Source organism: Vulpes lagopus, chromosome 12 (genome assembly GCF_018345385.1).
Source record: "Vulpes lagopus strain Blue_001 chromosome 12, ASM1834538v1, whole genome shotgun sequence".
Lineage (NCBI taxonomy): Eukaryota > Metazoa > Chordata > Mammalia > Carnivora > Canidae > Vulpes > Vulpes lagopus.
Genome location: NC_054835.1, coordinates 11,200,179 through 11,221,386, shown reverse-complemented (window position 1 = coordinate 11,221,386; position 21,208 = coordinate 11,200,179). Strand labels below are relative to the sequence as shown.

At 56.9% G+C, this 21,208-nt stretch overlaps 2 protein-coding genes across 6 annotated transcripts in view; both read right to left on the bottom strand.

The window, feature by feature from the left end:
* Positions 1 to 8,408, bottom strand: part of SARDH (sarcosine dehydrogenase) — a 62,690-nt gene extending 54,282 nt beyond the window's left edge. For 2 of the 4 annotated variants that reach the window (XM_041724595.1, XM_041724594.1), the window contains exons 1-6: positions 8,104 to 8,408; positions 5,698 to 6,045; positions 4,388 to 4,566; positions 2,843 to 3,022; positions 1,730 to 1,853; positions 1,437 to 1,537 (exon numbers count right to left, since the gene is read on the bottom strand). In XM_041724595.1, the coding sequence (XP_041580529.1) occupies positions 1,437 to 1,537; positions 1,730 to 1,853; positions 2,843 to 3,022; positions 4,388 to 4,566; positions 5,698 to 6,016 (903 nt within the window). In that variant the 5' untranslated portion in view covers positions 6,017 to 6,045; positions 8,104 to 8,408. Of the gene's footprint in view, positions 1 to 1,436; positions 1,538 to 1,729; positions 1,854 to 2,842; positions 3,023 to 3,782; positions 3,853 to 4,387; positions 4,567 to 5,697; positions 6,046 to 8,103 lie in introns of those variants that run through there. The other 2 variants (XM_041724593.1, XM_041724596.1) reach the window with 2 other exon arrangements.
* A 9,399-nt stretch (positions 8,409 to 17,807) lies between these two features.
* Positions 17,808 to 21,208, bottom strand: part of VAV2 (vav guanine nucleotide exchange factor 2) — a 161,362-nt gene continuing 157,961 nt past the window's right edge. For both annotated transcript variants that reach the window (XM_041724562.1, XM_041724563.1), the window contains one exon: positions 17,808 to 20,054. In XM_041724562.1, coding sequence (XP_041580496.1) covers positions 20,007 to 20,054 — 48 coding nt within the window. In that variant the 3' untranslated portion in view covers positions 17,808 to 20,006. The remainder of the gene's footprint in view (positions 20,055 to 21,208) is intronic.

The window sequence follows — 21,208 nt, the reverse complement described above, 5'->3', positions numbered from 1 at the left end:
CCTGGCTGGGTAATACAGGAGCTGGATCGCAGCCCCGGAGCCTGGGCTTTCCTACCGCTCACGCCCGAGTAGAGCAATGTCTACAAAAGCAGGCAGAGGCCGGCGGGAATGCGGACTAGCAGAGAGCACCCGCCACACTGCATCGTGGGACACACACCAGGCCCACAGGCGGAGGGGGAACCAGATCACTGCTAGGGCTGGTGCTCAGCTCTGACTCAGCACTGGGCCAGACCCTCAGAACTGGGGGTTCCTAGGGCAGCACAGCCCTGTGGCCACCGGAGGAGGATCCCTCCCCAGGGCACAGCCTGTCCCCAGCCCTCCAGAGGCCACTGTGGCCTGAGGGCGACCCCTGGCGGCCACCCGGGAGGTCGCCCCACAGAACCAGGGAGCACAGGGCACATAGCAGCGCTCAGGAGGCCTATCCTGGCTCCATGAACAGGGACAGCTAGGTGTCAAGGGACAGGAGCAGGAGCGGGCGGGGAGCCTGGCACTCGCCGTAGCTCCTCCACCGCTGCTGTCTACCGGCTCCCAGGACACTTTTGCTGGGTCCCACCTCACACTGTCCCACCCCTACCACCTCGGGCCCTTCTGAAGTGCCTGCAGGTCCCGGGCTGTCAGGCTCCCGCACTCCCCGGGCTTGGGGAACCTGCAGCCCCCTGCCTGCCTCCGCAGAGCCCCATTAGCCTGCTTGGGCACGGCTCCTTCACCTGTTGGAACCTGCCCCCCAGCCCCATCCTGACAAGAACTAGGTCCTTTCCTCTTGTGTCTAGGACAGAGTCTGGGACACAGCGGTGTTTGCCAGTGAGCGAGAGGAAGGAGGGTTACCGGGAATGGTGGGTACATGGGTTAATAAGTGGATGGTTGATGAGGAAGGGAGAGAAAGATGAATGTGTAGAAGGAGGGAGGGGTGATCACTGACAAGGTGACAGGAAGCTACCAGCCAGCACCATGGGAGGGTGGTGCAGAAATGAGAAGGGGAGAAGGGAGGTGGCAGGGGTGCACAGTCCCCATCTCCCTTGGCAGAGGCATCTCCACGCCCTGGGGGAGGATCTGAAGGTCTGGAATCAGCCCCCCAACACTGGCACTCACATTATATTTGGGAGTGTGCAAACACATGGGGGTCCCCTGAAGAAGCAGCTGGGGACACAGAACATGGCAAAGCACCAGATGCATTGCACCACTCAGGATAGGCTTGGGCATCACTGAGGAGCTGTGCCCCAAAGGTCAGGGGTCAGCACCATGGGGTCACTTCATTTAATGGTCACCCCACCCTAAACACGCAGTGTCATGATGCCCATTTCACAGATGAGGTCACTGAGGCTCAGGGTGGAGAGGGAACCCACAAGGGTCATGCTACCTGGCAGGGCCGGGGTTCAGAGCCCGGTTCCCCCACCTCCCGTAGCCTGTGTGGGGTCTGGGGCCGTCTGTGTACCTACCTGGATCCCCTCGATGCGCTCGGTGACGATGTAGGCGTGGTGCATGGCCACCAGCGGGACCTTGACTCCAGCCATCCGGCCCACAGCACTCGCCCACACCCCTGCGGGCAGAGCAGGGACAGGTCAGCTCTGCTGCTCCAGGCGGGGCTGCCAGCCAGGTGGCCAGAGGGCGCCGCTGCCGACCCGCTGTCCCCCCAGCACATCCTGCACGTCACACCCAGGACCCCGCCCAGAGACAGGCCAGGCTGGGGGAGGAGCCAGCGTGGCCACCGAGAGCTGCAACCCCTGCCCACCTGCACAGTTGACCACACAGGGCGTCTGGATGGAGCCGTGCTCTGTCTCCACAGCCGCGACCCGCCGCACTCCAAAGTCATCGGTCCGCACATGAATGCCGGTCACTGGGCAGTTCTCGATGACCTGGGAGAGAGGGGGGCTGCTTCCAGAGCCGCAGGGGGCTCTGTGAGGGTGCTGACCACCCCTGCCACCACCGGTCCCACGGGACCCGGGACCCCTGCTCCTGCAACACTGCCAGGAAAGTGGGGTAACCACGGTGCCGGAACCTAACCCCGTGCACTCCTTGACCCGGACGGGGTCGTTCTCATAAAGCGACTTTTAAAAAGCAAGGCTCACTTCCCTAGTGGATGTCAGCAGTCATCTTTGGTAAAAAGGCCACATAACAGTGCTGGAGGGGGATCCCTGGGTGGCTCAGCAGTTTGGTGTCTGCCTTTGGCCCAGAGCGCGATCCTGGAGTCCCCAGATCGAGTCACCGGATCGAGTCCCCGGATCGAGTCCCCGGATCGAGTTTCGCATCGAGCTCCCGGCATGGAGCCTGATTCTCCCTCCTCCTGTGTCTCTGCCTCTCTCTCTCTCTCACTATGTCTATCATAAAATAAATAAATCTTTAAAAAAAATAAAAAACAGTGTGGCTTGGTTCTTCGTGTAAAAATATATCTTCCCAGGCGCCTGGGGGGCTCAGTCAGTGAAGTGTCTGCCTTCAGCTCCAGTCATGATCCCGGGGTCCTGGGATCGAGCCCCGCATGGGGCTCCCTGCTCAGCGGGGGGTCTGCTTCTCCCTCTGCCGCTCCCCCTGCATGTACCTGCTTTCTCTCTCTGTCTCTCAAATAAATCAATAAAATCTTTAAACACATTATGCATATATATGTATATCTTTCTTAAAAAATATTTAGGGGTAAAACTAAAACATCAACGTTTGTCCCCTCTGGGTGATTTCCATTTCTTCTTTTTTGCTCATTTGGCCTTTCCAATGCTTCCTACAACTATGTGTATATCTGGGATACAAGGTGAGTCACACAGATCATGAGAGGACACACTCTTCACACATGGCCAGAGCCTCTGCTTCCTCGGGGCTGGGAGCAGGGGACACGGGGCCAGGTAGCCACCGGTACCTGTGCTCCCCGAGCTGCAGCAGCCCTGGCGAGGGTGGTACAGGTGCCGGCGGGGTCCATGGTACCGTCGTGCGGCACGTACAGGGTCCCATACAGGTCGTCCACATTCATCAGCGGGTACAGTGCCTTGGTCTCTGCGGGGCTCAGCACATGGGACTCCACGCCGTACGCCTTGCCCAACTAGAGGGACCGAGAGCAAAGGGACCCAGCCCTCAGGGAGCAGACCTCCTCTGGCCACTCTATTCCCAGTCTGGGCCTCCAAGGGTGAGCTCCAGGAAGCCTGAGCTGGTCACCGAGCCCCAGTCACCTCCGTGCCTCGGGCCATCTCCACCTTAGGGTCAGGAGTATGACCCAGTGTGCAGGAGCAGGCTTGGGGCTGTCCCACCCTCTCCACAGGGGTAAGACAAAGCCCTGTGACTTGCAGCAAGCTGCTTCAAGTCCCCTGGGGGATGGGGGTGATAATGGGCTGTGGGGTTGATGCCCCTAAAGAACTCAGGCCAGTCTCTGGTGCATAAGGACTTCTCCTAAAAACAAATACAAATAACCGCCCCAGGGTTTTGAGCTTGATAATCAGCATCTCCAATCTGATCAGCTCCCAGGAGACCAACCTGTTCCTGGGTCCCAGGCCCTGACTTTGTAGGACAGGCCACAGCGTCACATCCGATTGGCCCAAGGGCAGCCAATCACGTGTCCCCGGGCATCACGACCAGTACAGGCTCCACCCAGCTAGACTGGAGCCCAGCTGGTCAGATTCTCAGTCTGACAACTGGGCCTGAAACGTGGCAGAAGCCTCTGGGCAGCTGGGGACTCTGGCTCCAAGGTGGAAGACTCGCACTCTCCCCCTCTGTCCTGGCCAATGAGCTTGGAGCTCAGGCATTATGGGGGCCAGCTCCAAGGCCCAGAGACCCAGACCTGTCCTGGTGAAGCCGGCGGCCCCTACCTCCAGCCTGTCGGCACCCCTGCGACAGTGAGCTCCTGCTGGCCAGTCTGCTGGTTCTGCTCGCTGGGCCCTGAGCACAGATTCAGTCAGCCCTCCATAAAGGACAGATCGCTGGAGGAGCCCGTGCACCCCTGTCCTTGGATTTGGGGTCCAGGTCTGGCCTCTCTGGGTCAGGAAACAGCACCCACCCATCCAAGGGTCCTCTGCAGCATAAGCCTCTCTCCCAGTCTCCAGGCCTGTCAGTGGTGGGGAGGGTGGAGGGCATGGGCCCTGCCTCCTGCGGGGGCTACAATTTCATATTTATCGTGGCTCCCGTGAGCACCAAGCACAGTGGCGGTGACAGCTCCATGCATTGGGCCTCTCCTGTGTCCAGGGCTCAGCACACGGAGCTTCCCAGTATGGTCCCATTTTAAAGGTGACAAGGCCGAGGCCCAGGGAGGTATGGCCACTTGCCTCAAGTGGCCCACCAGCAAGGGCATCTAAGGCTGATGGTGACCCAGATGGGTCAGAGCTCCTTCCCCACGCCGTGCTGCCCCACATCCCCCGCAGGATGGGGAGCACACATGCCACCTTGAACCCCCCACCTCTGGCAGGGGCACACCCACCGACATGAGCCTCTTGTACTCATCCAGACGCTGCCGGTTGGATGCTATGAACAGGCCCCCATTCTGGATCCAGCCTGTGTGCAGCCCCGTCTCCTCCTCCAGGTCGCGGCTCACCACACGCCTCGTGTGCGCCAGAAGCTCCACCTCCACATCGCTGGGCCTCAGCTGCCACAGCAGGCCTGGCCAGGGAGGGCCAGGGCAGCATCAGCCCCTAGCAAGGTCATGTGCCGCCCCCTCCCTCCTGGCAGGCTGGGGCTCCTGACTATGAGGCAGAGGGCCTGGATCTTTCCCTGCAGCCCCCGGGGAACTCCGAGAGGTTGATGAGCAGGAAATCACAGGGTCAAAGCTGATTTGGGCACAGGACTCCTGGACCCAGGCAGCTCACACTGTGGTAATATTGGGGGGCCCCCATTTATCAAGCATTTACTGTGCGCCAAGCCCAGGCCTGAGCCTGTCACTGGGTGACAGGGCAGCCCCAAGGCATAAGCATGATTATTTTATAGTGAAATTCAATGGCACCAAACAGTCCCATACCCAAGACAACAGAGCAGGGCATGATGGGGCGGGGACCCCAAGCCAGGACCCACAAAGCCCAAATGCAGACCATTCACCCACAAAGCTGCTGCTCCCTTCAGAGCGGTCTGGGGAGTGGGTGGCCAGGGCCGAGGCCAGTGTGACAGTGAGGGCAGAGGCTTGCCGGCCCTGCAGACATGGGACAGTGGGAAGGCAGAGGCAGTGGTGTGCAGGGCGTGATGTCCGAACCTCTGCCCCACTCCACGTTTGTTCGTTGACCTCATGCCAGTAGCACAATTTTAGCCAAGGTGGGAATGTTTATTCCCCACCCCCTGAAACTGGTAAACTTAACCCAGGGCCCAGGGTTGAGGCAGAAGGCTGGCAACACGTACACAGTAGGTGCTTACTATATGCCCACCAGTTACTTAGGAGGATAAGAGTCATGGAGGCATCTGGTGCCCACAAAAAACACCGCTGGGCATCACCCCAATGGCTCCTTCCCCATCCATGCTCCACACCCGCCTGCAGACGCCCCTCACCCCCCAGTGACTCCATCTCGGGAGGGGCTGCTGTCCCTCATCTCAGCCTTGCTCCATCCTCCCCACTTCGGCTCTTCAGAGACACAGGGGACAGGAGGGTCCCTTTCATCTGTCCACCTTCAGATGACCCCTCATCTTTGCCCCGTGTCCTTCCTCCTCCTGCTCAGCCACCTCCAGCTGGCCTCTGGTCGTCACCCCAGAACTGACCGCTGGCTGAGTCCCGTCCCTCCCGGCCCCCCCATGCCACCCCGCCCCTACCCGCCGTGTGCCAGGTGGTCCCGGAGGTCAGCCGCTCCCGCTCCAGCAGCACTGCCCCGCTCACGCCCAGCTTGGCCAGGTGGTACAGGGTCTGGCAGCCCAAGCTGCCCCCGCCGATGACCACCACATTGGCTGTGCTGGGCAGGGGCTGGCTTGGGCCCTGGGCCACCGCCGAGGGCCCCTGGGCCTCCTTCAGGGTCCGCTGGTACGGCACGCTCTTCTCGGTGGTGGGGCCTGCCCGGCCGGTCAGCGCGCGGGGCCCCAGGACCGGGGGAGGGCATGTGGCTGCCACACGCAGGGCTCTGCTCAGCCAGGCCATGGGGACTCGGTTCTCGGCACCGCAGGGAGCTGGGGAGAGAGTGGGGGCTGGCTGGGGTGCGGAGGAGCCAGTGGGCACTGCACAGGTGAGACCCGGGGGACGCCCCCAGGCCCTCCTTCCTCCACCACTGCTTCCCCGGGCCCCGATCCCCGATCACGCCTGCACTCAGTACGAGGCCCTGGATGCATCGGCTCCGGCTGGACCCACAGTGGCCGTGGTGGGAGGTAGAGGTCCCTGCCTGCCCGGGGTGGGCAGGTCATCGAGAGGGCATGACCACGAGCTGGACCGGGGCAATCAGAGGCTCCTCACCCCATCCCCTGTCCTGGGAATGTACGTTCTGTCTCCCCCCAGCCCAGCACCAGGTTCCCACAGTGGGAGCCACTTTCAGCGATGCAGGAGGTGGAGAGGAGGGGCTGAGATGAGGCCTGGGGAAGTAAGGTCACCAGTGAGGGAGGACAGCGGGGAGGGCAGGGGTCCTGAGAGCTGAGGATGAGGAGCTCAGGTCTCGGGGAGACCCAGGACCCAGAGGAATGACCGCGAGAGTGGGAGGGGTGGGCTAGAGGGGGAAGGGGCCTTGAGAGCCCACAGGGCTCGGGGTCACCACCCCAGGGTGTCTTCCCAAGTGCCTCACCCTATAGATCTGTGTTTGGGGAAGTCTCTGGCACAGCAGTGTGCTGGGGGACAGGTGGGGAGGAACCGAGGAAGGAGGCAGCCCCCAGAGGGCAACACGGACGGACGGGAGTGTGGGAAAGGGGGAGCAGGGTTCATGGGTGACCCCTCCTGTCCCTCCACCTCCTTCTCCTCAGTGTCCCCCAGTGGCCTGCAGGGCTCAGCTGGAATCCCTCCTCCTTCAGGAAGCCCTCCCAAGCCAGAAAAGTCTTGTAATTACAAAAATGTGACAGGAAGTCCACCTCCTAAGAAGCAAAGGTGCCAGAGAGGTGTCTCCCAGAGGGTGTGTCCTGCCCAACCTGGGGAGGAAATGACCTCGGAGGGGCCTCCTGGGCCCCACTCCCAAGGTCAGCAGGACACGTAAGAGGGATTTAGTTGTGAATCCAAGCTGCACAGATGCCGGGCCAGCTGCCTTTGTAGTCAGGACTGATATTAATCAACTAATTAATCTAAAGAGTCGGACTCTGTTTCCAAGAGCGTCCCACATGCCAAACAAAAGATGCTCTCAAGTCTCTATGACTATTGTCCCCATTTTACAGGGCAGGAGACCAAGGTATGGGGAGGCCCTCCAAGATGGCCGAGGTCACAGGACTGCTTTGTGGCCCCGCTGGGCAGCAAGGCCAGGTCCATGCATGGGCCAAGCCTGCAGCCTCTCCCGGGGCCTGGTTTGGGGCAGGGGAGGCTGTGGGGACCCGCCTGATTCACTGCCACACCTGGGCCACCCTCATCCGTGGAGGTGAGGGCCCAGCGCCCAGGCCCCCCAGGGTTGCCCACCCCCCAAAGAGACCCCTCCCAGGGGAGTGGGGGCAGAGGAGGGCCAGAGAGCTGTGATGTGTGAGGCTTTACTGAGCAGGGTGTGGGGGCAACCAGGAGTCTCAGTCCCTCCGCCACCCTTTGACCCCCACAGTCTGACAGGCCGCCTGCCCTTCTGTCCGCAGAGGTGCCCTGGGCACAGGGTGGTGCACCCCGGGCCTGTCTGTGTCCTTATCCTTCTTCCTCGAAGTTCCCTAATCTTCCAGGAGCCCCCAAAAGCAGAGCCCTACCAGCGGAGAGTCGGGGTCACGTGGTTGCAGGGCAGGGTCAAGGCTGAGCACCTGTCCCAGCCCGGGAGCTGCCCAGAGCTCCTGCCCCACCTCTGGCCCGGCCTCCTTCCTCCCTCCAGTCCCCGCGCTGGCCCCAAGCCGCCCCTGCCCCTCCCCGTGCTCCGCTCGGCCAGGCGGGCTGACCCGCTGGGCAGTGGGGGGGCCCGCTGGAGGTGCCCCTCCCGCCAGGGCAGCTGCTTCAACATTAACTTGCTCCCCGGCCTCTCCAACTCCCTGCAGGCGGGTCAGCAGCGGGGCCGTGTCCCCAGGGGTGAGGGTGCAGGACAGCCCAGGGCCTGGGGGCAGAGGGACCCGTGGGGACTTGAGCGACTTCACCTGAGCGGCGAATCCAGCAGGAGGATTCAGAGGAGCCCTCCTCACGGGCTGAGGGGTGAAGGACGTTGGCGGAAAACAGCGCTGGCACAGCCTTCGCCGGGTGAAGCAGGGAGGGCGGTGCCCAGGCCCCCCGCCACGCACACAGAGACCCGCGGCCGTGCCCACCCCGCCAGACGGTTCTGCAGCGAGGCCGAGAGAAGCCCTGGGGCAACCCCGCCTGCCCCGGGGGCGGGCCCGGGCCCTGCTCCTCCCGAGGGGCCTACCTCCGCCCAGGGGCTGCAGGGTAGCCTCCCCTCCTTCCTTCTCAGCCCCGGCCCGCCCCCGGGACGCACCGCCTGCCTCCCCGTCACCCCGCCCCGGCCCGCCCGCCGCCACTCTGTCGCCGCCCACCGCCTCTGGCTTGGCACGGCCCTGGCCCGGTAGCAACCAGGCGGGCAGCAGAGCAGGGCCACGAACAGGGTGAGGGGGCAGGTGCCTCACTCCCTCATGCTGCGGGTGGCCCCGGGCACCCCTGCCTGCCGGTGCCTGTCCCTGCTCCCCAGGCCCCGAAATGAGCTTGGCGCGCAGGCCGTGGGCAGAAAGCACTGGGTAAGCAATCGGGCTGTGCCAGGCCCTGTGGCATTCTGCGGGCTCCTTGGCAAGTGGTCCAGGGCGTTGGCAAGCACCGGCCTGTTGCTCACTCCCACTGAAGGGGTGCTCACTGCCCGCAGAGGCAGGCGGGAAAGTCTACAGAGCTCCTGGCTCCCCCCCGCCGTGCTTTGTGAGATGTCCCTGACCTCTGGTTTGCCCATTGCATGGCACCCTGCTCCCTGGGGCAAGAGTGCCAGCGTCTGTCGGCCACTGGAACCCAGAGAGGGGCGCCAGCTTGCCTTGGGCCACACAGCAAGTGTTGGGGGAGCCAGACCACAAGCCTCTGGGCCTCAGGCGTCCTGTCTCTGGGTCCCCACATCCTGTCGGTGCCCAGAGGAGACACCCAGAGGACACCCAGGAAGAGTCTGCACCATACCTCTGAGAAGAGTGTGAGAAGAACCAGATTAGGTGTCAACATAAGAGGGGACCTCCTCCTCCCAGGGATCAAGGACCCTAGAGTGTAAACTGTGGTTAGGTAGGATTGGTAATGTTGGCTCCTGACAGACGAACCAACCGTAGGAGTGATACACGGTAGTTAATACAGATGACCACATAATCATGTTCCTATTTTCGTTCTTTATTTCACTCTTAATTGTCTAACTCTCTGTCTTGCTGCCAGTTTGTCTGTCCTCTACATTTCCTGAGCACCTACTGTATGCAGAGCATGGCTAGAAGACCCAGAGACAAGTAAGAGCCCTTGAAGGGCTCCAGGTTTGGGAAGAAGACAGATTTAGCGTGCGAGTGTGCTGCCACGACGCTGGTGCTCCTGAGCAAGCTGCCCTTCCTTCCAGAATCTTTGAGGAAGTGGCCTGGGCTCTGGCCTGTCCCCAGCACGTGGACAGAGACCGTCCGTCACTCACTCCGCTAAGGGAGGCTGCCCCAGCAGTGTGAGTCTTCCCTGGTGCGGGACATAGGCCCAGCACCCTCAGCAGATGAGGGGCTGACCAGCAGCCCGGAGCCAGGCTGCGCTCACTCGATGGGGCGGACAGGTCAGGGAGGATGAAGGAGGATCAGGGCTGCATGTCCCTCAGAGCCCTAGATAGGAGGCACAGGGGCGACAGACCCAGTGGTCGCTGCAGCCCCAGGGTGGTGGCCAAAGCCGCCTAGACCTCTCCTGGCCCCACACTCAAAAAGGAGCAGCTGGTGTAAAATCGTCCCCAGCCAGTGAGCGGGACAGTCTTCCTGAACTCTGGACCGGGGCGGTGGCTGGGGGCCGGGCCTGGCCGTGGGTCAGCGTTGTAGGGTATGTGATCCATCAGGCCCTGTGCAGGCCTGGGAGGGGGATGGGCCACCTGTTCTCCCCTGGGGGTGGGGTGGGGAGGGCACCGCTCCAGAGGTGCCCAGGCTCCAGCCAGGGACCCTGAGGCAGGCTCTGCTGCCAACCTGCTGTACCACCTGGGGCTGGTCTCCTCTGGCCAAGCCTCAGTTTCCATCTGGGAGGTACAGATTATAACCCCCGCAGTGTCAGGTTTAGGGCAGTTTTCTAAGTTTTCCTGTGCATATCATCTTCTATCTTTAGCGCACTTTGAAGAAAACCAGGGGGCAAAGTGCAATCACAGCTGCCCCCCTGGGGGTGAGGGGTGACGTCCAGCCCAGCAGCCCTCCCCCTGCCCTGGGACCTCTGCTGTGGTGGGCCGGCCTCCTCCCCGCCCCCCCGCCCTCGCCACAGGCCCCGGCCAGCCCTCTGCCCCCGCAGCTGGCCAGGCTTCCAGGACAGAGGGAGGCATCTGCAGGCCGCCCTCTGACTGGGCAGACATCCAGGGTGGAGCAGGGGGTGGGCCAGGGAGGAGGATCCTCCACAGAGCTCCATGCAAGGCCCTGCAAAAGAGGGACAGTCAATACCCACGTGACAGCACTTGCTGACATCTGACCCCAGGGGCCTCTGTGAGGTGGGGTCCTCCAGGGGGCAAGCAGTGAGCTGAGCACTTCACACGTGTCCCCTCAGAGAGAAGAAATGATCAGTGACACGGACTCTGGCCGAACACAGCCCAGGGCTGCCAGACCCGGGCAATTCAGCGATCGAGGAAGTTTCCAGAACAACTGTGAGGGCTGCAATTATACTTTCAAGATTTTATTTTTCCAATAAAGACCCTAACATACCTAACATCAATGACCCCCATGCTCTCATGGAGACAGGGTGTTTCCTCATCCAGGGCTAAGTGGTGGTCCCTCTCCGGAGGCAGGTGGCCCCCTGGCCCCTCGGCACATGCTCAGGGCTGTGGCCACCTGGATGCAGGCGACCCCAGGAATGGGAGGCCCACATGTCCCTCGAGCCCTGGGACACCCACAGCGGCTATGGGCAGCTTTGTGCAGAGCCCTGGGGCTCCCACTTCACCCTGTGGCTTGTCCCACAAATTGTGAGTGAATGTGGGGGTGGAACTGGCTGCTTCCTCCGCTGAGCTCCTGAGGACCCGATGGGAGCCACTGCTTCACAGATCTCCTGGGGCAGGAGCGGGGGTGGGGGTGCAGCTTCAGGCCACGACTGTCCAGCAAGGAGACAGAATGCAGCTTCGGAGGATCTTGCTGCCAAGGGTGTTGGGAGGCGAGGATGGAGACACAGTGGCCACGGGCAAGAGACCCCACAAACACCACCCAGACCCCCGCATAAGTCAGCCAAACCCTCCAGGTTCTCACCCTGGCCGTCCCGGGCGGTAGGGGGTGGAGGCAGGAGGCCTCCCCAGCAACACCCCCTGCTTTCCCCCATGATTCAGGCTGTGCTTACATCTTCCTAGGTGCTACCCTGGAGATTTCCTATAAAAATCCAGAATTGCAAGCTCCCCATGAGAAGCTGGGACACAGGCTGCTGGGGACCTACCCAGAGGCACGTTGGTGGGCCTGTTTTACCACTTGGCCCCTGACCCCACCCTGCAAAATTGTCCTTTCGCATTCCCTTGCTGATGTCTGGGAGCTTTGCTTTTCAATCCCTGGCCGGGACCCCAGGCATTGCCCGAGGTAAAGACAGCTTCCTCTCTCCTATTGAGGGGGTGCAGAGCACCCCAAAACAAGAACCCAGCTGGGGAAATGTGGGTCTCGCCTTGGAGAGTGAGAGGCCTGGGCAGAGCTGTCTTTGGCCCTGGGATCTGAAAGCCCTCTGGGTGCTTAGGTGAGGGCAGCAGCTCACCTTGGGTGGGGGGGCTTGGTCACCCCTGGGTGGTCAGCCCTCTCAGGCCACATCACCGCCCTGGTGGCCACACGAGTACAACACCCTGGGAGAGCTGCCTCCAGAGCCAGGGCGCAGCCCCAGGACAGGGACATGCGGGGAGTGGGGACCCACAGGCAGGCCGGAAGGTGGGTCCCCCCCTAGGACCAGCAGCCCAGGCTCGGTCTGGCTCTCACACGGTTCTCACGGAACACAGCCCTGGCAGGGAGCTTCCTTCCTGATGGCTGCTGGCTTTGTCTCAGTTTCTGGGAGCCATGAGACACCCCTCCCCTAGTGGGATGTGTCCATTTTTCCCCATAATTCTGTCAGTTTTCATTTTATATATTTTAAGGCTATGCTGTGAAGTCTATGCAGCTCCGGGATTATTATAGTTTAGCATTTAATTGTCCCTTTTTATCATGAAATAACGAACCTCTTTATCCAGTGGGATGCTGCTAAATGTTTAACAATCAGCTCCCGAGGTGGGGAGCGTTGGCTGATTTCTTTGGTGTAAATACTCCCACCAGGGCCAGTTTCAAGCTGCCAGCGAGGAGTCAGACTGAACGTGGAGTTGGAGAGCAGCACACAGGAGCGGCTCCTGCGAGCCGCCCGAGCCAGCTGCGGGGAACCGTTTTTACTCGAAGAATGCTTTCTGCCCCAAAGTGCTCTAAGTCCCACACCAATAATGTTCTATCCGCCTTCTTCGGCACCTGCTTGGTGCATCTTTTCCCATGGCTCTGCTTTCAATATTTCTGTGACCTGATGTCTCAGGGGTGTCCAGCACATTCCTATTTTGGAGTGTGACACCAAGCCGTGACCCTTCCACAACTGGTGACAGCAGCAGAGCCCAGCCTACAGACAAGAGGCGCTTACCTTGGCCGGCGGCCTGCCCTGCCCCTAGGAGCACCATGTGTCCCTTCTCTGCGGAGCCCGCAGAGTTCACTAACCAGGGCGGAAAAATGACGCCCCCCACACAGCATGTGGGTTAGGGTTTAGGGTTTACAGGTAGTGTCAGAAGAGATTTCTCCTCCTAAGAAACAAAATATGTCAGACCAAAGAGCCATCAGGGCAGTTGGAGTAAAAACCTATGTTCTTGGGGATCCCTGGGTGGCTCAGCGATTTAGCGCCTGCCTTCAGCCCGGAGCGTGCTCCTGGAATCCCAGGATCAAGTCCTGCATCGGGCTCCCTTCATGGGGGCTGCTTCTCCCTCTGCCTGTGTCTCTGCCTCGCTCTCTCTCTCTGTCTCATGAATAAATAAAATCTTTATTTTTTTAAATAAAATCTTAAAAAAAAACCTATGTTCCCCAAACAAACCCAAAAACTGATGTTCTCTCCCAAGTGTGCATGGTTTTACTGCCTACAGGACACAGGTAAAGCTCGTTTATGTGAGCGATTGGAGGATTATTCCAAGTAGGTTTGGACTGTGGAGTCTGAGAAAGCCCAGCGTTCTTCTCCCCACAAATCAAGACTATCCATCCATCCCCAAAGCATGCCTCATGGGGGCCTAACCACCAGCCTTTGCCCCTTAGACCCCTCATGGTCATTGGTCTTCATGGGCAGAGGCGGCCATTCACCTCCCTGCCTCCCCTCCCGCCCCCGCCGTCTCTCATCCTCCTGCGGTAATCAGAGAAGAAAAATTATATTTCCCAGCCTCCTTTGCAGCCAGGTGTGGCCACATGACCAAGTTATGGCAAATGGGAGTTGGTGAAACTTCCAAGTGTCCTTCAAGGGATGGTCATGTCCCTTCCCTGCCCCTTCTCCTTCCTAGTGGCTGGAATGTGGATTTGGGCCGGACCTGAAGTCCCATCTGGGGCCAAAAGCAGAAGTCTGAGGTTTTATTCTCTGGAGAGGTCTCTGAACTACAGGATGCCAAGTACAAACCCTAACCCTAACCTTAAACCTAAATCTACCCCTAACTAATAACCCCTAAACTCTACCCTTAGCCCTGAAGTTGTGAGGCCACACCCCGGGGGGGGGGGGGGGGGGAGGAAGGTACTGAAAAAAAAAAAAAAAAAAAAAACAGAAAGACCTGGGTCCCTGGCATTGTGTGCCAGGGTCACTACCCAGACTGTTAGGTGAGCAAGGAACAAGAATCTCTTGTCTTATAGTCTGTTCATCACTCATGGCCAGATCATAATCCTAACAGATCAAGGCATTGGTGTGGGGCTGCAAAGAACTGGGGGTGATGATGGCCCTAATAGCACACTGAGTGTCAAGATGTAGCATGTTTATCCAGAGAGAATCCAGATGAGCAGAACTCCCACACAGATCCTATGTGCACGTGTGGGTTTTCCTTTTCTGGGGAAAGTAAAGGATCAAAACTAAATCATCAGGGAATATAAACACAGCAGCCAGGACTGAAGAACAGGAGTCTTGTTGAACTCACACATGTAAAATCTTATCATGGGGACTCCCCATCGCCACCCCCTCCCTCAACCGTGGGGACAAGCCATGGTGAGACAGAGCCATCGGAACGAGAGCTGCAATTTCAAAACCCTGTAATTTGCACACATTTAATACATTTGTAATTTTCTACTTGGAAAAATTACATTTTAAATAGATAATTTGAACATGCTTAACGGAGACACAGAACTTTTGTTCAAGGAAATCAATGCTTTGTTTCAGCCTGAGAGAAGGAAAGCCTACCTCTTGTCCTTGGCTCTTGTAAAACAAGCTGTCAAGGTGACCAATTTTGGTTCACGTTCAGTTTCAGTAGTATACTATACATTGTGTTATGAAGTATCTCTATCTTTTAAATTTTAAGAATAAATTTGAAATAGTTTACAATTTTTGGGACACCTGGGTAGCTCAGCGGTTGAGCATCTGCCTTTGGCTCAGGGCGTGATCCCAGAGTCCCGGGATCAAGTCCCACATCAGGCTTCCTTCATGGATCCTGCTTCTCCCTCTGCCTGTGTCTCTGCCTCTCTCTGTCTGTGTCTGTCATGAATAAATAAAATCTTAAAAAAAAATAGTTTACAATTTCCTTGAATTTTCTGTTTGGTTATTATTTAGAAGTATATTTCTTAATTTGCAAACATATGTAAATTTCTTATGAATTTTTTACTGGTTTTTTTTTTTCAAGTAGGCTCCATGCTTAGAGTGGGGCCCAAGGTGGGGCTTGAACTCATGACCCTGGCTGAGATCAAGAGTTGGACACTAGAAAAAAAAAAGAGTTGTACACTAGGCTGAGTGAGCCACCCAGGTGACCCTTCACTTTTTTTTAATATAAATTTATTTTTTTAAGATTTTATTTATTTATTCATGAGACACACACACACACACAGAGAAAGAGAGAGGCAGAGGGAGAAGCAGGCTCCATGCAGGGAGCCTGACGTGGGACTCGATCCCGGGACTCCAGGATCAGGCCCTGGACTGAAGGCGGCGCTAAACCGCTAAGCCACCTGGGCTTGACCCTTCACTTCTGATTTCTTACCTTATTCTTCATGGTGAGTGAGAGAAGCTAAACTATAAGATTTGAAATCCATGGAGATCTTTCCAGGCCGGTATGAGGTGGATCTTCATGGGATGATGTGAACTCTGCAAGAGGCCACAACGTTCTGCATCTGCAACAGCTAACTACGTTATTCTACTCTCTATCCTTACTCTTTTTTTGTTTCCATGTTTGCTCTCCAGTTACAGGGAGAGAAAATTGTATTAAAATCTCCGATTTATGATGGTGAGTTTGTTTCATTCTTTTCGTTCTGTCAATTTTGCTTTTATTTTAAGGTTATATGATGAAGAGCATACTATTTTAAAGCTGTGATGTTTCCAAATAAATGAGAACCATATCATTACATAACAAGCCTTTTAAAACTCTAGTGATGCCTTTTGCTTTCCTTTAAAATCTATTTGGTGTAACATTATCTTTTAATTTGACTACATCTGTGATTTTTTTCTAAAGTTCAGGGTTTTAACCATTTTGTGTTCATTTGTCTTGGGATATATTATGCCTTTTCATTCTCTTATTTCTGGAAAGTTAACAAACCAATTGAAACCTCTGTCCCATTCAGTGACTTTGGTTTTTATCCATGTGTTTATTTCCTTTTCATGATAGGGGTGTTCAACATACTCAGTTTTGTACAGGAACCCAGTTCTGGGTCCTGGCCTCCCAAGATCCTGAAACTAATGTCTTGAATATTAGAATCCCTGGTCTCAGCCCCAAAGGGCCTGAGATCCTAGCGGCCACCCTGGTGTTGGCTCCCCATATCTGCTCTGGTTTGTGTCTCTCCTTCCCAGGACAGGCCACCCTGTTCCAAGCCCAGCCTTGCACTCTCTTGTGTTTTATTATTATTTTTTTAATTTTTATTTATTTATGATAGTCACACAGAGAGAGAGAGAGAGGCAGAGACACAGGCAGAGGGAGAAGCAGGCTCCATGCACCGGGAGCCCGACGTGGGACTCGATCCCGGGTCTCCAGGATCGCGCCCTGGGCCAAAGGCAGGCGCTAAACCACTCCGCCACCCAGGGATCCCCTCTCTTGTGTTTTAGATGGTGTTCCTATGTCTGTGGTGCAGGAATGGAGAGAAGCATCCGTCTTATCTCAGAAAGTGGCTCCCATCTCTTGTCCAGGGAACTTTCCTAAAGCTCCAAGCAACGGCCTCTGCAGTGGCCCCACCCAGGGAAGTCTGCTTTGTCAGAGTTAAAGGGCATGATGCCTCGGTGCCTTGAGAGCCCTGTGGGCAGCAGGCCCTCTGGCCAGGAGTGTGAGGCTCCAATCTGTTCTCCCACATTCTGGGGTGACCTCAAGCAGACAGGCTCCTCTTCCCTCCTGGCCTCCAACCCATCCATACCCCTTAAGCTCCCCAGCACCCAGCAACCCCATGTCCATCCGCACTTCCCCTCCAGCCACCATGGCTCTCTGTGTCTGTCTTGGCCTGGGGCTCTCCCTGGCTTGCTCAGCTCCGCTCAGGACAGCCAGGGGCCTCTGGCCCAGGGACTGCTGAGCAAGCGTCCAAGTCTATCCATCCCCCACACGGTGTGAGAACTCAAACTGGAGCTGGCTCTCGGGGGAGGTGGTGTTGGGACAACTGGGCCTCTCGGGGCCTCATGCCTGAGAAATTCACTCAGAGAGGGAGCTGCTCCAGAAAAGGCAGGTCTCCTATCTGGTTCTCAGGGGCATCAGAGTGAGCCAGACTTTGGGGCTCTGGGTCCCAGAGACTGGGGCCTGGGTGGGATTCAACACCCTCTGTGTCACCTCAAACATCTGGACTCGCCTCCCTGGTCTGCAACAAAATATGACCCTTGCTGAGCACCAGCTGTGCACCAGGCTCCTAGTCTCACTCTATCCTCACAACCCGAATGTGAGTCCTGGGGCTGGATACAATAACAGCGAAAAAGTGCAGCCCCGTGTGCCACACAGGTCCTGCAGTCCCCAGCTTCCACCACAGCCAGGAGTGGCCACCTGCCTCAGCTCTCGGTAAGGAGGGGAAGGGGAAGCACTGTGCCAACCTCTGCCTCTGCCCATAGCCTTGATGGCAGGAGCTCTAACAGCCAGCCTTGACCATGAGGCTGCAGTGAGAATAGAGATACATGCTAAAGAGGGGAGGAACCTGGGTTGGAAGGTGGGACACCAAGCCCCCCAGTCTACCTTGTCTGGACTGCTTCTGCGTAAGGGAAAAAATCAGTCTCTGCCTGCCTAGTCTGATTTTCTCTATCACAGGCCACAGACCCTCTCCAGAATCTCATTTTTTATCTCCTTTATGTAAAGAAACAGGCTCAGGAGCTGAAGAACATGCCTGAGTGGTGGGGCTAGGGTTGACTCCCACCCAAATGGGAAGACAGCGGCAATGCTTCTGATGGTTGCTTCACCACCCCCCAGGCCTGTGTCTGACCCCAGCCACCATATCCTGGGCTAACAGTGTGTGGGTGGGGCGATTTCTGCTGGACACAGGATCCAGCCACTCCCTGCTCCCTGGCATGAAAGGCCAGCCACTCCTGCAGAAAAGAACTTAGGTTTATTTGCAATAGAAACTATGGTCTGAAAAAAACCTCTTGGCAAATGTACAGTTTGTATTCCATTTGGGGTCGTCACCAGCTGTGGGACCCCCAGATCCCTGACCCGCATGCATCGGGCTCCTAAGTGTTCACAGCTAATCTCAGGCCCCAGGTCCAAAGCCCCTCCAGAAGGCCTCCCAACTCCTGCCAAAGCCACCCACTGCCCAGCCTGCCCCCGGCCCACCTCCCCTCCTGCCTCATGCAGTGCAAAACCAAACCAAACCAAACCAAACATATGTTTCAAAACAAAAACAAAACAAAAACATTCACAAAAACCAGGGTTCTGACTTCTGGCTTCCTCAGTATCCTTCTCTGTCGTGATGACTTGTTTCACGATGACCTCAAATATACATCATTTTCTTGCTAATATAAAATATCTTCCTTACTATTCACAGATATATAATGGGAGCTTTGGATGAAATAATTACAAACTATTTTCTTCCCTTAAAAAACAAACAAGCCAAACCAAAAATAAAACAACAAAAGCAAAAACCTTTTTGACGAAAGTAAACACGAAAGGGGCTGGCTGGTTCTCCCCCCACCCCGGGCTCATGGCTGGGCTGGCCGAGCCGAGGATTGTACGCAAAGTGCTGGGTGCCCCCTAATGATGGGGACTCGGGACTGCTCTCTCCAAGACCAGCTCTTTGCTTTCCTCCCCTTTGCCCCTCTGCCCCCACACAGGATCCTGCTCACCCTGACTTCTCAAGCCTCTGCAGGCTGCCTTCTCTCTTCTCTTCCCCTTGACTATCCCTGACCCCTCCTCGGCCTCCTCCCCATTTCCAGGACACTGGGCATGTGAGCTGAGCTTGGAGGCCATAAGGCTGACTTCAGAGGAACCCCACGGTGCAGAGTGGTGACCAGCACCCACCTTAGCGGGGACTAGACTTCCCCCCGCCGGCTTTGCCTGGTCCCCTCCTCCTGCACAGGGCAGGGTAGCTGACCAAGGGACAGACAGGAGACACATGTACCCCGGGTTTCTCCAGAAGCTTTGGCACGGAGCTCTCAGGGAGACAGCATCACTAGGTCTCATGCAACATCCAGGCAGAGTAGAAGGGTATAGACAAGGCAGCCAGAGCTCAAAGGCCAGGAGGAGTCAGGAGGGGGGAGTATAGGGGGTGAGGCCACCCCCAAGAGCACTTATTTTGAGCTGGCCATGGGCCCAGTTCACAGGCCGCAGGAGGAAGACTTGCGGAGGGGTAGAACTAACATCCTGTGCCAAAGCTGGGGAGACCCTCAGAAACCACCTGCTGGTGGGGGGGGGGGCGCTAGGGGACTCCTCGCAGAGAGGAATGTGAGCAGCAGGGACTGAGCGAGGGGAAAACTCTGTTTTCTTCTCACCCATATCAGGGTTTACAAAAGGTGTATCCACCTGGCAGCAGGACAGGACAGACACACTCCCGGGATTCAGGGCAAAGAACAGTACCAATGACTGTGGGGTAGGGTGGGCAACTTCATCGTTCACTAAGGCTCCCTCCTGACAGAGGGACCTGCCCTGGGTGGGCTCTGCACAGCCCTAGTGCACAGGGCCATGAGGAGGTCAAGGGGCCTGCACAGACTCCTTTGCCATGCTCTCTTCTCCCACACCTGAGCACAGCTGGGGCTGAGAGAGGCTGCAGCAAACGGCCTGGCTCTGGTCCCTTCCAACTCTCTAGGCCCGAAGCTTCCCCCTGGGAGCAGCAGGAAGGCGGCAGGCTGAGCGGTAGGGCTGAGCAGAAGGGGCTGGGGGAGGGTCCCTTCTGCTGTCCCAGCCTTCCCTAGGACAGCACCTGCTGTTCCAACCTAGGCTCCTGGATGCTGTCTCAATGGGAGGGGGGCAAGATGAGCTCTAGCCTCAGCTGTCACCAGAGCCTGGCTCAGAACACCACGGGTGCTGCCTCTCCTCAGCGCTCTGGTGGTGGCAGCCATGGCCCAGCTGGCCCAGCTTGCCTCTATGTACAAGTAGCGTACCCAGGGCAGGCACTGAGGGCAGACTGACGGTGGGCCGGTTCGCATTTAGGATTTTGAACACCCTCCCCATGCCTATGGGCTGTTGAAGACTGAAGGTTGGCGGGCACGTCCCTTCTGCGTCACAGGGCTAGGGACAGATTTCAGAGCTGGACTCTCCTGAGAAAATCCACGAGTCCTGTCCACGTTGTCACTGTCACTGGATGCCCTCCTCCTCTACATATGTTGAAGGAAACCAGCCGATCTGCAAAAGATGGCAGGATTACATGAGAGTGCATGTGCACATGTCTGTACCTGTGCTGGGGTAAAGGCCAACAGGGGCTCCCGGAAATGGGGGCGGGGGGGAGTCCTTCAAAAGCCTGGAGTTCTAAGCCCGGCTTGCTCCAAGGGGTGCCCTGGCAAAGGCCAAGAGGTTGGAGTAGCTGTGGCCCAGGGCAGGTGCAGTTCCACGTGACTTGCTCTCCATCTACCTGCCAGCCAGAAAAAAATTAAATCCTCCCTGAGAAAAGAACATCATCCCCAGCCTCAATGGTGTTTTATACACAAGCTCGTCATTCAGTTGGACCCCATGACAAAATAACAGACACCAATCTGCAGGTCATCCAGGATGGAAATGTAAATAACTCTAACATCGTTGTTTCAGAAAACTGATGATAAAGGCATAAAAATGTACCAATAAACTGCAACCAGAAATCAAATAGAAATCCTAGAAATAGAAAATATGCTTGAAATTAAGAATCTAATAGAATTTAGCAAAAGATTAGACAAAGCAGAAGAGAAGATGGTGAACTGGCGGATGCACCAGGGAAAAGTAGCTAGATGGGAAATGCGGGAACAGGTGAAAACACGGACAACGAGGTAAATTACATTTGCGCTGTGATAGAAAGATCTGACACCCAAGTGAATACAGCCCCAGGAGGAGAGAACAGAAAACAGAGCAGGTCCTACACCAATGAAAGATATCAAGCTGCAGATTTTATTTTTTATTTTTTTAAAGATTTTATTTATTTATTCATGAGAGACACACAGAGAGAGAGAGGGGCAGAGACACAGGCAGAGGGAGAAGCAGGCTCCATGCAGGGAGCCCGATGTGGGACTCGATCTCCAGTCTCCAGGATCATGCCCTGGATTGAAGGCAGGGGCTAAACTGCTGAGCCACCCAAGGCAGATTTTTTTAAAAGTCTACAGGAACGCCTGGCTGGTTCAGTGGTTGAGTGTCTGCCTTTGGGTCAGGGTGTGATCCCGGGGTCCTGGGATTGAGTTCTACATTGAGCTCCCTGTATGGAGCCTGCTTCTCTCTCTATGTCTCTGCCTCTCTGTCTCTCATGAATAAATAAACAAAATATTTTTTTTAAAAAAAGGCTACAAATCTCAAGCAGAGTGAATACAGAAAAAAAT